The sequence below is a fragment of the Megascapheus bottae genome, chromosome 21 (assembly GCF_031878675.1).
Source record: "Megascapheus bottae isolate mThoBot1 chromosome 21, mThoBot2.hap1, whole genome shotgun sequence".
NCBI classification, from domain to species: Eukaryota; Metazoa; Chordata; class Mammalia; order Rodentia; family Geomyidae; genus Megascapheus; species Megascapheus bottae.
In genome coordinates this window covers 14,894,226-14,911,184 of record NC_143529.1, presented here as the reverse complement: position 1 = coordinate 14,911,184, position 16,959 = coordinate 14,894,226, and the positions used below count along the sequence as shown (strand labels likewise).

Here is a 16,959-nt window from a genome sequence, read left to right as displayed (position 1 = left end):
AAGCTATTGCTTTTTCTAATAGTAGTTAACATTATGTGATTACTATGTGCTGGATACCATGCTAAGCTCAGTTCATGAAATACCTAATTTAATGCTCCTAAGCAAGTAAATGAGGTACATATAGTTATAATCTTCCCTTTACAGATGAGAAAATTTACCAGACTTGAGTCCCATCTGATTGTTACCAGAGCCAATGAATGATCTCTACTGCTGCATGAACTGTCTGTACCTTTCTAACAAATCAGGTAAGGAACTTTAAATTACTGTCATTTAAATTCATAATGCATCTTTTATTCATCCAGTGCTATTTGAAGAGCAGTCTTTGTAATGTAACAAATATTTAAAAAGCATTTATTCTGCTTGTAAATATTTTAGTTTAAACAGTATTATGAATACTGGGCAGGTTTTGTTCATTTGTATTTATTTTATTTTTGTTGCTAATCCTGAAGCTTGAATTCAGGGCATGGTACTATCACTGAATTTTTTTTCTTCAAGGCTGGTGCCACAGTTCTACTTCCAACCTTTTAAATGGTTAATTGGAGATAAAAGTCAAGTTCTACTTCCAACTTTTTTAGTGGTATAATAAAGAGTCACATGGATTTTCCTGCCTGAGTTAGCTCTAAACCTCAATCTTCTGAGCTTAGCCTCCTGGATAGTTATGATCAGTGCCCAGTTTTCATTATTTTGTCTCTCCGCTCATGAATTGTTGTTATTCCTGTATCAAATTTTACATTAAAAATTTTTTTTGGACTTGGGGCTTCATATTCTTACTTGACTTTTTAGCTCAAGGCTGGATCTCTACCATTTAAGCTATACACCTTCACTTTAGGTAAGTGTCCTTGAGATTTGTCCTGGCTGGCTGGCTTTGAACTGTAATTGTCTGACCTCAGCCATTTGAAGAACTACTAGCTTTACAGGCTTGAGCCACTGGCATCCTGCTTCAAAGTTCACTATTTTTTTTTATTAAAGAATTTATTAACATTGATTTTTTACATCTATTTCAAATGACAAAAGTTCACTATTTTTTATTGATATATGGATTTTAGTTGCTTCCCCCCCTACCCCCCATTGTTATTGTGCTAATTCAGGGCCTGGGCTCAGTCTCTGAGCTTCTTTTGCTCAAGGCTAGTGCTCTACCACTTGAGTCACAGCTTCACTTGCAGCTTTTCTGGTCATTTATTGGAAATAAGTGTCATAGGCTTTTCTGTCCACGTTGGCTTTGAACCGTTATTTTCCAATATCAACCTCCTAAGTAGCTAGGATTACAGGCATGAACTACCAGTGCCTAGCTGGATGTTAGAGGTTTTGGTCATCTATGTAAATATATACATTTACCTTTTTTCTTTGATGTATCAAGGTGATACATCAAACCTTTAGACTTTAAATGTGTTTGTAATAATAATAGCAACTTTTAGGAATATTTAGAAAAAATTCTTTTTATCTGCATGAACTACACATTTGGAAGCTTGATATTTTGAGTTCTCACTAGATTAAAAACATGCCTACAATCCTACCTACTCAGGAGGCTGAGATCTGACAATTGAGGTTCCAAGCCAGCCTGGGCAGAAAGGTCTTGAGACTTTCACGACCATTCTCCCTTCCCCCAAAAAGGCAGAAATGGAGCGGTGGCTCAACTCATAGAGCATTCACTAACCTTGGGCAAAAAGCTTAGGGACAGTGCCCTGGCAAAGAGTTCAAGCCCCAAGAAAAGCACAAAAACAAAACAACAAAAATTGCTGTAAAAAGGTGATAGAATATAAAATTACAGATGGCAATTATAGAAAAGTAATATGGGGGCCGGGAGTTTGGCCTAGTGGTTAAAGTGCTTGCCTAGCATGCACGAAGACCGGGGTTCGATTCCTCAGTACCACATATATAGAAAAAGCCAGAAGTGGTGCTGAGGCTCAAGTGGTAGAGCTCTAGCCTTGAGAAAGTCCAAGGACAGTGCTCAGACCCTGAGCTCAAGCCCAGGACTGGCAAAAAAAAAAAAAAGAAAAAAAAAAAAAGAAAAGTAATATGGCAGTAAAATGAGCAAAATTCTGAAACAAGTGGGTCAAAAGAACAGTCATGACATACTTCTACAAGGAGGTGATAGAGTTAGTGCTAGTCCCAAAGAGAATAATATTTATACTTTGTCAGATTGTTGTGAAGACTGAAAAGGCTGTTGGTTGCTTACTAAACACTTCACTGCTTCCATTTCTCCCTGCTAATACCTTTTTCCTCTTGGAGAATGAATTATTTTAATAATTAAATGCAGCAATGAATTGTGTTAATAATTAAATGCAGCATACAGCATCAAGGAGGCTTTTTGTTGTTGTTACTTGTTTTTAAGCTTTTACACCTTGATGCTGGTGATTTACATATACTGGTGCCTTACCACTTCATCCCAGTTACTCTGGAGGTTGAGATCTGAGTGTCATAGTTTGAAGCTAGCAAGAGAGCCCATGAGACTCTTCTATCTCTAATTCAAACACTAAAAAAAGCCAGAAGTTAGAGGTAGAGTGCCAGCTTGTCTTGCAAACTTTAAGGGACAGTGCTCAGTTCCTGAGTACAAACAAGCCCCTGTATCAGCACACACAAAAGGTTTTATACCTAACCATATTTTCTACTTTTGAGTTCAGTACGTGGATATGTTTGCTGTGGAAATATTCTTTCTGTGTGCCTTATATGTGGTCTAATAGCTATTTCTCTATTTTGGTCATAAGTAAGAGTGTATATTTTGCTGTTGATGTTGCATGCTTCCATAGCCAAAGAAGATAGCTGTTAATGTGTTAATGTTGTCTTTATTTCGGTCCTTATTTTGTTGATGCTGTGGTTTCTGGTATATACATATACATACATACATACACATGTGTGTGTGTGTGTGTGTCCGTGTGTGTCCATGTCCTCTTTGCCTCCATTTGAATCACACTTTGAATTCTTTTTCCTTTTGTATGTTAGAAGTTAGAGCTCAGTTTAAGCTGTATGTCAAAGGAATTAGAAGGTGTGATAATATTTGCCCTTAAGTGTTTTTGGTTTTTTTTTTGCCCGTCCTGGGCTTGAGCTCAGGGCCTGAGCACTGTCCTTGGACTTTCTCAAGGCTAGAGCTCTACCACTTGATCCTCAGCACCATTTCCTGCTTTTTTCTATGTATGTGGTACTGAGGAATCGAACCTGGGTCTTCGTGCATGCTAGGCAAGCACTTTAACCACTAGGCCAAAGTCCCGGCCCCCCTTAAGTGTTTTTTTTTGTAAATTTTGGTTTGGGGATGAAATTCAGGGTCTTGCAATTTCTAGGCAAGCATTCTACCACTGAGCTATATTCCCAACCCAGAGTATAGGGAAGTATTTAAGTCTTAGGGCCTATTAGATATTTGTTGATAAGTGTATGTTTCCTTCTTCATACCTCTCATTGATTGCCAATGAGCAAAGGTGGTGTCTAGGGATAAAGAAGTCCAGTTGTGAAGGTTGGAGGTAAGAATGAAAAGAAATGGAGGTTTCTTTCCCCTAGAACTGCCTTAGTGCTTTTGTCAGCATTTCTTCTTTATTTAAAAAGGAAAAACAAACAAACAAAACCCAATTTTTTAATGTAGAAAAGATCAGATGAGTAGTTTTCAGTTTACACAAAGTTATTTGTGTGCTTGTGTACACGCTGGTCCTGGGGCTTGAACTCAGGGTCTAGGTACTGTCCTTGAGCTTTTTTGCTCTACCACTTAAGCCATGGCTCCATGTCCTGCTGTTTGATGGTTAATTGGACTTCCTCGCCTGGGCTGGCTTTGAACTGTACTCCTCAGATCTCGACTTTCTAAGTAGCTAGGATTAGAGGCATAAGCTACGAGCACTTGGCCACAAAGTAAAATAATACTCATTGGAAGGAAGCTAGATTTCAAAATAGCACCATTCCTCTCTCTTTCCTTCCAATTTTTCAGGGTTTAGCTTTGTAACTTGGGTTCCCCTTGAACTTAGGTCTCCTGGCTCCACCTTCTAGGATTGTAGGTATGCATCTCCATACCTAGCAGAGAGATTTGAAAATAAAGGTCACTTGACTGTTTATAAAGAAGATGGATGAAAAGAATGATATGATACAAACTATAAACTGGTCTTTTATATGGTCTTTAAAAATATTTAAAAAAAGAGTCAGTTGTTGGTGGCTCCATGCCAGTAATCTTAGCTACTCAGGAGGCTAAGACCTGAGGATCACAGTTCAAAGCCAACCCAGACAGGAAAGTCTGTGAGACTTATCTCCAATTAACCATCAGAAAATTGAAGGTTCAAAGTTCTAAATCATTAGCCTTGATCTGAGAGCCAGGGACAGAGCCAACGCCCAGAGTTCAAATCCCATAACCAACCCCACTTTCCAAGGAAAAGTGAATGTCTATATATATATTTTTTCTTCGAATATATTTTATATAATATGTTCTATGTTATATATAATATATGTATATAAATATGTATAATATATATAAGAAGAAAGGAAAAATTAATCACAAGTAAATTTGGAAATTAGACCCAGGTAAAGCAATTAAGGTTGAAGAAAAATTGTAAGATGTTGAAATATTGGCTCTACTTGGGTAAATATTGAAAGAATGCAGTTGAACAAATGAATGAATTTATACGAAAATTAAATAGGCACATAATTTTAATGAACATCACTTGTTAAGTAAATGTTGAATGGCAAATTATTTGACATCTGTTTGATGGCACACTAGAGGTTACTTTATCAGATGGTCCAGATATACATAAGTTTTGTTTATTGATTTGTTTCCGTAGTGCCGGGAATTGAACCAGGAACTGGAACATGTTAGGCAGGGACTCCCCCACTAAGCTTCAGATATTTTAACTTCTCTTTCTATATGACTATAGCTATTAGAAATAATATTATGGCTTGCTCAGTTTACTGATTTTTAATCAATTGCCTTATGACCTGAGGGTATATAGCTCAGTAGCTATAAGTAGAGTGCTTGCTCATCATGAATGAGCAGTTCTAGCATCGAGGGGGGGCGTCTCTGGGGTATGAGATTTAATTATCAAAGGTATATGTACTAATATTTGAATAGGCGGTCTGAAATGAAGAGTTACTGTCACAAAATTTATTTTTAGTATGTACTTATTTGCGTGCCTATGAATTTATGGGTCCTGTGCTAGATTTGGAGTATAATAATGTACAGAAAATGGATGGTATCTCTGAGAGCTTCTTGGAAGAGAACTGAACAACAGGCAGCAGATGTAGAGTGTGATGAGAGACCAAATGGGGAAATACACATTATACCTCAGAGGAATGTGGAACGAGCTCAGCTTTTGGGGGTCTGCATGTGGTATGGTCTAAGTATTAGACTAAGGCTGGTCAGAGTAGTAGGGCACTTAGTTGTAAAGAAGCAGAGGTCTGTTTTTCTGGGCAGGGGAACACTCTTCTTTTAAACTTCAGGTGTCTAGATGTGTGAACAATATTCCTCTACTTCTTTCCTTCCTTTATTTTTAATGTATTTTGCATGCTTCTAAGGGTAACAATTATGGCCCTCACAAATACTGGAAAAATGATAGACCTCATAAATGTTTAATAAGTAAATTCTTGCCATTAAAGTGAAAGCCAGGTGAATTTAATACAACTTTTGTTGTTGTTGTTCTTGGTGGTGGTAGTAGTGTAGTGGTCTTGGGGCTAGAACTCAGGGCCTGGGGTACTGTCCCTGAGCTTTTTCACTTAGCTCTACCACTTTGAGCCATAATGCTAATTCTGTTTTTTTTTTTTTTTTCTGGTGTTTAATTGAAGATAAGAAGAATCTTGTGGACTTTGCTGCCCAAGCTAGCTTTGAACCTTGATCCTCAGATCTCAGCCTCCTGAGTAGCTAGGATTGCAGGCGTGAGCCACCAGTGCCTAGTTGTTCAGATACTTTTCAAGGGGAAAATATGCATAGAACCAGGCAAGAAAGGGAGCCCATTAAAGTTGGCAGATGATTAATTCATGTGTAGAATATGTCACGGTTAAAAGTAAACACCCTTCCATCCCAGCATCTCTGTGCTTAGACTCCCTTCTGTGACTTTGGGAATAGAACATGTACATTCAGGCTTCTTTCATTTCCATGAAGGAAATCAAACTGATTCTGTAATGTCTTTTTAAACTTATATCCAGGGTATTTTTTTTCTGTATACACAGACTTATATGAACAACTTTCATGCAAGGTTTAGAGTTTGTCAAGTGATAAGTAGTGCAGAGAGAGAACAGTGTAAAAGCATGGTTGTGATTCGACAGTTTTCCTGTCTTATATATCCAGACTTTAGACTGGCTAAATTGAAGTCTATTCCAATTTCTTTTATCCTTGCATTGTAAGAGGAAGCTCCCTAAAAAGATGAGAAGGCAAAGCTTTGGGTTTTATTTTTTACATTGCTATGTGATTAGCTTTCTTTAGTAGTACATATGATTTGTGTGTGTGTGTGTCTGTGTGTGTGTGTGTGTGTATGTGTCTGTGCACATGTGTACATGTGTGCCTGTCAGGACTGGGACTTGACTTAGAGCTCTTGCTTGTCTATTTGGCTCATGGCTGGTGCTCTATAACTTGAGCCATGTCTTTAGTTTCAGTTCATATATATGACTGTTAACTAAGTGAATGTTTTGGTCTACTAAAGTAAGTGAAATGTTTTTCAGAAAAACTACAGACAGTGACAATTGTAGTAATATTTTAAGAACATAAAAAATTTTCACTCACCAGTTGTAAGACTTGATGCTCAGTATGTTGTATGTTTTATCTTGTTTGCTTCTCACAACAACATGATGATAACTTAGCTCCTATTACCCTATTTTACAGATGAGAAAACTGAGATTCAGAAAGGTTAGATGATTTTTTTCAGGATAACACAGTAAGTATATGATTTTGGAACCATCATGTTTTCTGACTCCTCAAGCATTTAAATATCTTGCCATTCATTAGTATAAGAAAATTCCCATATTCAATTTTTTTTGCCTCCTTCTCAGTGTCTTGTACATATATTAAGTATGTGCCCTATCTTTGAGTCACACCTCCAACCCCACACATGAAAGACAAGATCTTTAAGTTTAGTATCTGATATTTGAGCTGTTTTATTTGCCATCTAAATGACTTTGGAAGTGTGGGATAGGCTTATATCAAGTTCACTTAAGAGTCTAAAATAGATGCAGTCCATTATTGTGGACTATGTGGCGTTATTTTCTTCAAAAGTAGGAACTTGCTCTACTTTAATTGGAATATTTACTACAAATAGGCAAATACCTATCAACAGAACCAAAAATGTAGAATTTTTCCATTCAACATGAGGGTTTCAACTTAGGACCTTGTGCTTGCTTGGCTTTCTTATTTGACTGGCATTCTAGCACTTGAACCATACCTCCAGCCTTGATTTTTGCTAGTTATTTTGGAGATAAAATGTAGTGAACTTTTCTGCCCAAGCTGGCCTGGAACCAAGGTTCTCTACATCTCAGCTTCCTGAATAGCTAAGATTACAGGAGTAAGCCACCAGTACATGGCTGAAGAAAAACAAAAGTAAAAAAATTTACTTATTATTCCGTTGCCATAATAAATAGATTTGGGGTCTGAGGATGTGTAGTGTGTACTCAACACATGAAAATATTTTATCTTATGGGTGGGCTGCCTTTTGCTTTTTCATAACAAGGCCTTTTGGTATTTTTGTAGACGACTTGCTTCATCTTGATTCAGCAGCATTCCAAACTGTGGTATCTTTGGGACTCTCTTAACATTGCTATGGTGCAGAAGATTTAAAATCAGGTATGGCTGTTAGGCCAGAAATCCCTCAGTGAAATCCTCAACTCGAATCTATCTTATACTCTCTTGATGTATCACTTGTGTTTCTTTTTCTCCCCTTCCTCCCCCATGGCCTTTTAGCTGATGTTCACAAGGAATAGAGTCACGTGATGTATGAAGGGAAACATATACACTTCTCTGAGGTTGACAATAAGCCCTTGTGCTCATATAGCCCCAAACTTTGCAAGCAGCGGCGTCTCAACGGCTACGCTTTCTGTATCAGACACGTTCTGGAGGACAAGACTGCCCCTTTCAAGCAATGTGAATATGTGGCAAAGTATAACAGCCAGCGCTGCACCAACCCCATCCCCAAATCAGAGGATCGCAGGTAAAGAGCATTCCTGGTGTCAGTTCTGTTCTTCTCCCCCCACCATCCTCCTCTTCTCCCACCCCCTGTTTGTCCTCCCTTGTCTTCTGTCTTTCAGTGTGGCGATTTAAATGTTGGGTTCTAAGTAAATTTTGGAATAATTTTAAAGATGAGGGCTGACAATTAAAAAAAAACCAAACTTTCTGTAAGCTAGGTACCAGTGGCTCATGCCTGTAGTCCTAGCTACTTAAGTGTCTGAGATCTAAGGATTGTGGTTCAAATCCAGCTAGAGCAGGAAAGCCCATTTTTTTGTTTGTTTGTTTGTTTTTTGGTCTACCATTTGAGCCACAGTGCCATTTCCAGTTTTCTGTGGTTAATTGGAGATAAGAGTCTCACAGACTTTATGCTTGGGCTGGATTTGAACATCAGCTCAGATCTCAGCCTCCTGAGTAGCTAGGATTGATTATAGGTATAAGCCACTGATACCCAGCTCAGATGTATTTTCTGACTTAGCATTGTCTTCTGATCTTACCTTGTTTAATTAAAAATAGTTTGAAACAGATTATGTTTATAATTTAGAGACTGCTTTCCCTAGAGATGTGATTTTATGTTGTGATTTTAAAGGAGTCTCTGATATCTATAGAAATATTGCTTTCACGTATCATCTTGTCTTGCGTTTTCTTCTTCAATTCTCCAGAAACCATATTGATCATTAGGTTCTGCTGCCTGTTCATTCTCTTCCAAGAAGCTCTCAGAGATACCATCCATTTTCTGTACATTAGTATACTCCAAATCTAGCAGAGGACCCATAAATTCATAGGCATGCAAATAAGTACATACTAAAAACAACTTTTGTGACAGTATCTCTTCATTTCAGACCATCTATTCAAATGTTAGTACATGTACCTTTGATAACTAAATCTCATACCCCAGAGACCACCCTCTCCTCAATGCTGGAACTGCTCATTCATGATGAGCAAGCACTCTACTTATAGCTCAGCTCATAAGGTAATTGCTTAAAAAATCAGTAAACTGAGCAAGCCATAATATTATTTCTAATAGCTATAGTCATATAGAAAGAGAAGTTAAAATATCTGAAGCTTAGTTGGGAGAGCCTTGCGGAGAGATGTGAGCCTGTTGCATGCTTTGCAACCATGTTTCTGTACAGAAGCACATGTCAGTTGCATGAATTGGCTGAAAAGATGTCATGTATCTTTTGTCCTGATAAGCTCTTTTTTCACTTTTGTGTGAAATAAATAATTTGTTTGATAGAGATCCCACCAAATGAGTGCATTCAATATGGTGATTTGGGAGTGCTCTCTTAGAATTTCGAACTATTAAGTTTCAAATGACAATACCTGTAAGTTAGAAACAGCTGTTTGGTGAGACAGGGAATAAAACTTTAATCTCAGGTGAGAAAGGGGCCTGTGTATTAGGTTAAACCTATCTGTCCAGGCTAGTTGGTTTCAACAGGTTGAAAATTTATTATTATTATTATTATTTAATTTTTTTCAGTCTTGCGCTTGACCTCAGGGCCTGAGCACTTGGGCTTTTTCAAGGCTAGAACTCTACCACTTGAGCCACAGTACCACTTCCAGTTTTTTCTCTGTATGTGGTACTTAGGAATTGAACATGGGTCTTTGTGCATGGAAGGCAAGCACTGTACCACTAGGCCAAAGTCCCAGCCCAAAAATTTGTATTTTTACTCTTGCCTTTTTTAGGATGAAAGATTTCTGACCTTGAATTAATTTTTTACTTCCATTTCTACTGTAACTACATGACTGTGGGTTTGTGGTGTTTGTCTTTTTTTTTTATTATTATTTTGCTAATACCACTAAAATTCAGGGCCTCATGGTTTTGTTCAGCTTGTTTGCTTAGGTGGTACTGTACCAACTTGAGCCATACTTCTAGCCTGGCTTTTTGTCTCTTATTTTGAAAGAGTCTCGTAGTCTTTTCTGCCTGGGTTGGCTTTGAACTTTTTTTGGGTGGGGTCATGGGGCTTGCACTCTGGGCCTGGGTGCTGCCCCTGAGCGCTTCAGCTCAGGGTATACCACCCTACTCCTGAGCCATAACCCCACTTCCCATTTTCTAGTGATTAATTGGAGATGAGAGTCTCACAGATGTTAGTGATTTTAGTGCCCGGGCTGGCCTTGAACCTTGATCCTCAGATCTCAGCCTCCTGAATAGCTAGGATTATAGGTGTGAGCCATCATACCCGGACTTGGCTTTGAACTTCTGTCCTCCAGATAATCAGCCTCACGAGTGGATAGAATTATAGATGTGTTACCACTAGAGCTTGCCTGTTGTTTTATTTTTTTACCAATCCTAGGGCTTGAACTCAGGGCCTGAGCACTGTTCTTAGGCTTTCTCAAAGCTAGTGCTCTACCACTTGAGCCACAATACTACTTCCAGTTTTTTCTTTGTATGTGGTACCAAGGAGTTGAACCCAAAGCGTTGTGCATGCTAGGCAGGCACTCTACCACTAGGCCACGTTCTTGGCCCCCATTCTGTAATTTTATCTTAAATTGGATTTATCACAGTTGTAGTTATCAACCTTGAATTTTTTTATTTATATGAAGTAAAGCAAATATTTTATTATATATTAATAATATATAATTACACATTATATTAATGCATAATAAAATGTAAAATTATATATTATATTAATATATAATAGTAAATATGAAGAACTGAATTGTTTTTCAGAATCTCTTTAAAATATTAATTCTCTTAAGCATCTATCTTTTATTTGCCTTTAGTAGTAAGGCAAGAAAAGTAGATGAACTTTTGTAACTACTTAATTGGTTGGGCGTGGTTGTAATCCCAGTGTTCTGGAGGTAGAGGCAAGGGGACTGAGTTCAAGGCCTTTCTGAATTACATAAGATAATCTTCTTAATTCAATTTTTATAAAGATTAAGAAATTTTAGATTCACTTATTTTGTTTTAGAGAACAATAAATTCTCTAAGCTTACCTGATTGGTGGTCAGCAAGTGGAATCTTAATTTCTGGGTCCTATCTTACTTGGTGTGTATTATAAATCATATTTTATAGGTTTCTATCCTTAATTTTTTGTGTGTCCCAGTAGTGGGATTTGAGCTTAGAGCTTTCAGCTCTTTTGCTTGACTTTTCACTCGAGATCTGTGCTCTACCACTTGAGCCATACCTCCACTTCACGCTTTTTGCTCGTCATTTGGAGCTAAGAGTGCAGATTTGTCCATCTAGGATGGCTTTAGGCCTCCATACTCAGATCTCAGACCCCTGAGTAGCTAGGATTATAGGCCAGAGCCACCAATGCTTTCCCTCTTTTTAAGACAGAGCAGTTTCAGAGTTTGAGGATCATAGAAGTTAGCCTGGGTAGAAAAACATCAGACGCTTAATTCCTGTTAACCACCAAAAAGTGGGAAATGGAGTTATGGCTCAAGTCGTAGAGCCATAGTAGTCTTGAGCACAAAAGCACCCAGCACCCAGGCAAATCAGTCAATCAGTAAATCAATAGAAAAAGAAAATGAGAATGGTATGCTTAAAGGGCTGGTAAAGTGTATTTTTTCATATTCTTGTGCAAAAAGTATATGAGCACTCTGGCAATGTAACTGAAGCTGGCTTCAAACTTGCTGTAAAGCCTGCCTAGACTCCTGTGCTGAGATATATGGTAAATAGTGTATATCTGCCAATAAATTTTCTTGTTTCCTGCATTTATTATTCTTTTTTTTTTTTAAAGCATCTTGAGGTATGATTCACATCTCATGTAACTCATCCGTTTAAAGCATAGCATCCGGTATCATTATTTTTTTTTTTTACTATTTCACAAGATTATGCAATCCTCACCACAATCTAATTTTAGAATATTTTCATCTTCCCTAGTTAAACCCTGTACTTAACTTGCAGTTATTCTATTCTATATTTGCTTTTTTTAAGAATAGAAATGTGCATTTTTGTATATTTATTTTAAATGCTGTTAATAAATAAACCATTATAGTCTAGTTATGAAGAATTTCCCCTCTTAGAAGAAGCAGGATCTCCTCTTGTTTCATCTTTCTTTTTTCTTTTCTTTTCTTTTCTTTTCTTTTTTTTTACCAGCCTGGGGCTTGAACTCAGGGCATGAGCACTGTTCTTGGGCTTTCTTCAAGACTAGCCCTCTACCACTACAGCACCACTTCCAGCTTTTTTCTATGTATGTGGTACCGAGGAATTGAACCCCGGTCTTCATTCATGCTAGGCAAGCACTTTACAGTTTCATCCTGTAGCGCAATGTGACCTAGAACCTACTGTGGAGCCTAGGTTGGTCTTGAATGTGTTATTCCTTCTGTTAACCTCTAGAATAGAGTCCTGGGATTATAAGCCTATACTACCGTGCCCAGCAGAATCTTTTGGATTCTGTTTGTGCTGTGCTGATCCAGTGACTGAGGAGGTGAGGGAGAGCTACTTATGCAAGTCAGCTGCTGCCTTGCCACTAGCACCTGGCAGCCTCCTCCTACTAACTGGGTCTGCCCACATGTAAATGAGCAGGCAAGCTTGATTTCTAAATTCAAAACAACAAATGAAGCCATACTTTTCCCTGCTAAAGAAACAGATATAGCACCTTGACAGTAATTTTTTTTTTTTTTGTCGGTCATGGGGCTTGAACTCTTGGCCTGAGTGCTTCAGCTTGAGGCTGCCGCCCTACCCCTTGAGCCTCAGCACCATTTTCCAACAGCACCTTGCTAAATCGCCCAGGCTGGACTTCTACACTCAGCCTTCCCGCCTCAGTTTAGCCCAGTAGCAGGGATTACAGTTATGTATCATCAGACTTGGCTGTGTTTTGTGTTGCTTTGTTATTTTGCTGGTTCAGGGGTTTGAACTCAGCCTTGTTGCCCAGCCTGCTTGCTTACAGCTAGGACACTACCATTGGTGCCATGCTTCCAGTTACAGCTTTTTGCTGGTTATTTGGTGGGAATGTCTTAGATTCACCAAGCTTTTGCTGCAGGTGCTCAGCTTTATGTACTCTTACTATTATTCATTTGCTGGACAGTGTAGTTATTTCCAAAATCATATTCATTTGTGCATAAGTGGGGCCTAGCTCAAACCTGCTATGTGTGTTGTGTGCAGATGTCAATTATATGGTACAGTAATAGTTTCTGTTTTCAAATAACTTTGGGAAACAGTGCCAGAGGAGAACATCTCCCTCTTCGAACTTCACAATGCACATTATCTTCAAAACTGCTGTAAGTTTTTCAGCAGAAATAAGCAAAAACAAATTATGACATAGTTTTGTTGAGGCAGAATTTTCCAAGTTTATGGAAGCATTTTGTGCTGTTTTTCTGACATTCTTGTTAACATCCTATGGAACAGAATGAAGGATGAATCTGGGTCTGGAGACTCTTCTACTAGTGAAAAGTCTCCACAGATTTCAATGTGGTTTGTAAGCATATCAGGTAGTCTCCCTCTTTATGTGAGAAAACCCTAGCCTTTTATAAGAGCCTTCACGTTGCAATGAGCTTGGATTTCATTCCAGTCTAAGCCATTTCTGTCACTTACCACATCAACAATGTTTGGGCAGCTTCATTTCTGTAGAGCAGTTTCCTTATCTGATAAAGGGCATAATTTCATTACTATTCCATGCTGGTACTGGATGAGATAGTCCATATCTTTGTATTTCACGCTATTGAGAAACTCATACCATTTAGTTCTTCTAAGCAGATTTATTTTTTTACTTTCTCCTTCTATTCTGCCTGTTCCCCCACCCCTTCCCTCTGTACTTAGCATACTGTAGACATTTGACATTGTTTAGGGTTGTGTGATAAGATCTTTTTGAAGTGGTATAAGAATATTCATTTTTCATATGTTAAATCAGCCAGTTTATTATAATAATATGTAAAAAAAATTCACCCTGCAGCCTGAAGCATCTATGTCAACTCAGCATGAAGAGTACATTTTCTTTCTTGAGGGCAGGTACATGGAGAACCAGATTTTATGAGATTATTTAGCAAGTGTGGAATCATTTTTGTTATTACTGTTTGTTTTTTGTCAGTCATGGGGCTGGAACTCAAGGCCTTGGTGCTGTCTTTGAGCCCTTTTTGCTTAAGGAGAGCAGCCTATCACTTGAGTCACAGCTCCATTTTTAGCTTTTTGGGTGCTTAATTGGAAATAAGAGTTCTTTATGCTGGTCCTAGGGCTTGAACTCAGGGGCTGGGCACTGTCTCTGTGCTTTTTTGCTCAAGGCTAGCACTCTACCATTTGAGCCACAACTCCACTTCTGGCTTTTGGGGGGTGGTTAATTGACTGCCTTTCCTGCCCCAGCTGGCTTCAAACCAAGATCTTCAGATCTCAGCCTCCTGAGTAGCTAGGATTACAGGAATGAGCCACCAGCACCTGGCCATGATAGGAATTTTAAGTGATGCTTCAGACCCTTGATGAGCTAACTTTGTGTGCTGTGTGTGAATGGAGAATAGTCAAGCTGTGTAGGAAACAACAGCAAAACCATTGTCTAGTACGTCTGACTGTGACTGGCTTCTCAGGTCCTACATTTGCCTCAGAAAAATTACACAGACATGGGATTGCTTCAGAGTAATGAAAGTTTCCTGAGCGCTACTATTGTGCACCACTATGCCCAGTATGGAAGTTGCATAAAAAATTGACCAATGCCAAGAATTACTAAGGCAGTACTGCGTATTGAACCTTAAGATTTGAGTACTTAGTAGGTCAGTGCTCTACACCATGCAATTTTTAATGTATTAAGATTTGCATTTTGTAATACGTACTGACGTATTCTACTTCTGTTCATGTATGCATATACTTTTACAGGTACTGCAACAGCCATCTGCAGGTACTTGGCTTTATCCCGAAAAAAGAGAGGAAGAAAAAGAGTGACCCTATAGATGAGGTGAAGGTTAGGCATCCAGTGGACACCATGGCCTTTAGCCTGACCGTGCCCACGTTGGCTTTGAAGATGCCCAACGGGCTGGATGGCATGTCCCTCTCTCCACCTGGGGCAAGGGTCCCTCTCCACTACCTGGACACGGAGTTGGAAGATCCATTTGCTTTCAATGAGGAAGATGATGACCTAAAGAAAGGGGCAACTGTCAGAAAGAAGTTGCAGAGCAAGTTGGCCCAGAATCGGCAGCGCCAGAGAGAGACCGAGATTTTGAAAGTTCGACAAGAGCACTTTAGTCCCCCTCCTGCACCTTCCCAACAGCCTCTGCAGCACTCCCGCCCGCCACCTTCATCCACATCTTTAAAACCTCCAGCGCCACTGCAGGGTTCAGTCTGCAAGTCACCTCAACCTCAGAACACCAGCCTACCACTGCAGGGAGTAGCCCCCACCACACACACTATAGCACAAGCAAGGCAGTTGTCTCACAAGAGGCCTCTGCCCCTCCTGCCATCCAGTAGGGCTCCTGACGCCGATCCACCCAGGACTGACCGGGTCCTCATGAAAGCCACCGCCTTCTCTCCACACATCTCCTGTATAAGTCAGCTGCAGAGACTGGTGAAACTGTGCACTCAGAAACATCAGCTGGACACTGATCTGTTTCCCCATTTAGGTAAGTTATCATTTGTTCTTTCTCTCATATGTGTACAGTGTAGAATGTGTTCTTTCATGTGACATTTTACTCTCATGACTACTACCTACCTATCTGCTATGGTAGGCCATCTGTAAAATACAGAGCAAGAGTATGTCTGTATGTAGGTTCCTACATTTATAGTTCAGAGACCGTTTCCCTATGTAGCTCAGGTTTGTCTCAGACTCATGATCTTCAAGTAAATATGTTACTCAAGGGGATAAAACATGGTGAGTTAGGGTATAGTAGGAGTTGGCAATTTAGAAGTACAGATTTAGCTTTTGTTAATAGTAATAACAATGTTTTTTTAAAAAAATTCTTGGAGGTGCACAGTGGCTCATGCCTGTAATCCTAGCTGCTCAGGAGGCTAAGATAGGAGGATCAGAGTTCAAAGCCAGCCCTGGCACTAAAGTCTGTGAGACTCCAAATAATCACCAGAAACCTGAAAGTGATACTGTGGCTCAAGGGGTAGGGTAGTAGCCTTGAGCTGAAGAGCTCAGGAGCTCAGGGACAATGCGCAGGCCCAGAGTTCAATAAATAAATAAAAAAAAAATTTCTTAACCCACATGCCCATGGGTCACTTTTCATCTTAGCTGTTCAGGAGGCTGAGGTCTGAGATCTGAGGATCACATTTGAAAAGCCAATCATAGCAAAAAAATCTGTGAGGCTCTTATCTCCAATTAACCACCCTAAAACCAGAAGTGCAGCTGTGGCTCAAGTGATAGAACACTTGGCTAGAGCATAAAAGTACAGGGGACATCACCCAGGCCTGAGTTCAAACCCTAGTACTGGCACACACAAAAAAAGTAGGTAAATAAATAAATGAATGAATAAATAAATAAAATTTCTCAAGGCAACTTCTATTCATGATTGAAAAGCAAGAAAAAATACAGATAAATGTTTCAATGTAATCCATCATCTTTCCTTTGTTACTTTTGAATCCAAAATTTATATTCTGAGTTTCCAATTTGCTATTAGTACTTTGCAGCGGGTGGGGGGTGGGGGGAGCTATGTAGTCCTGGCTGGCATTACATTCGTGATCCTATTGAGTTCTAGATTAGAAGCATATACCACTATGCCCAGCTAGTTTTGGTTTTGATCACTGAAACTGTTAATTCATTTAAAGGTTATTGGTGATGTGATTTTATATTAGCTATGTTTCTTACCTGGGATGTGTGTGCCTGTGTACATGGGTACATGTACCCAAGCACATGTGCATGCTTGCCAATACTGGGGCTTGAATTCAGAGCCTCAATCTTTCAGGGCCTGTGATCTCACTTGGCTTTCTTTGACTAAGGCTTCTACCACTGAAGCTATACCTCTTCTTCCTGCTTTTTGCTTTAATT

At 39.1% G+C, this 16,959-nt stretch overlaps 1 protein-coding gene across 1 annotated transcript in view; it reads left to right on the top strand.

The window, feature by feature from the left end:
* Positions 1-16,959, top strand: part of Ino80d (INO80 complex subunit D) — a 53,819-nt gene that overhangs the window by 9,199 nt on the left and 27,661 nt on the right. Inside the window, exons 2-6 of the mRNA XM_090354675.1 lie at positions 145-245; positions 6,779-6,830; positions 7,640-7,732; positions 7,850-8,096; positions 14,856-15,595. Of these exons, the coding sequence (XP_090210801.1) occupies positions 7,879-8,096; positions 14,856-15,595 (958 nt within the window). The 5' untranslated portion in view covers positions 145-245; positions 6,779-6,830; positions 7,640-7,732; positions 7,850-7,878. The remainder of the gene's footprint in view (positions 1-144; positions 246-6,778; positions 6,831-7,639; positions 7,733-7,849; positions 8,097-14,855; positions 15,596-16,959) is intronic.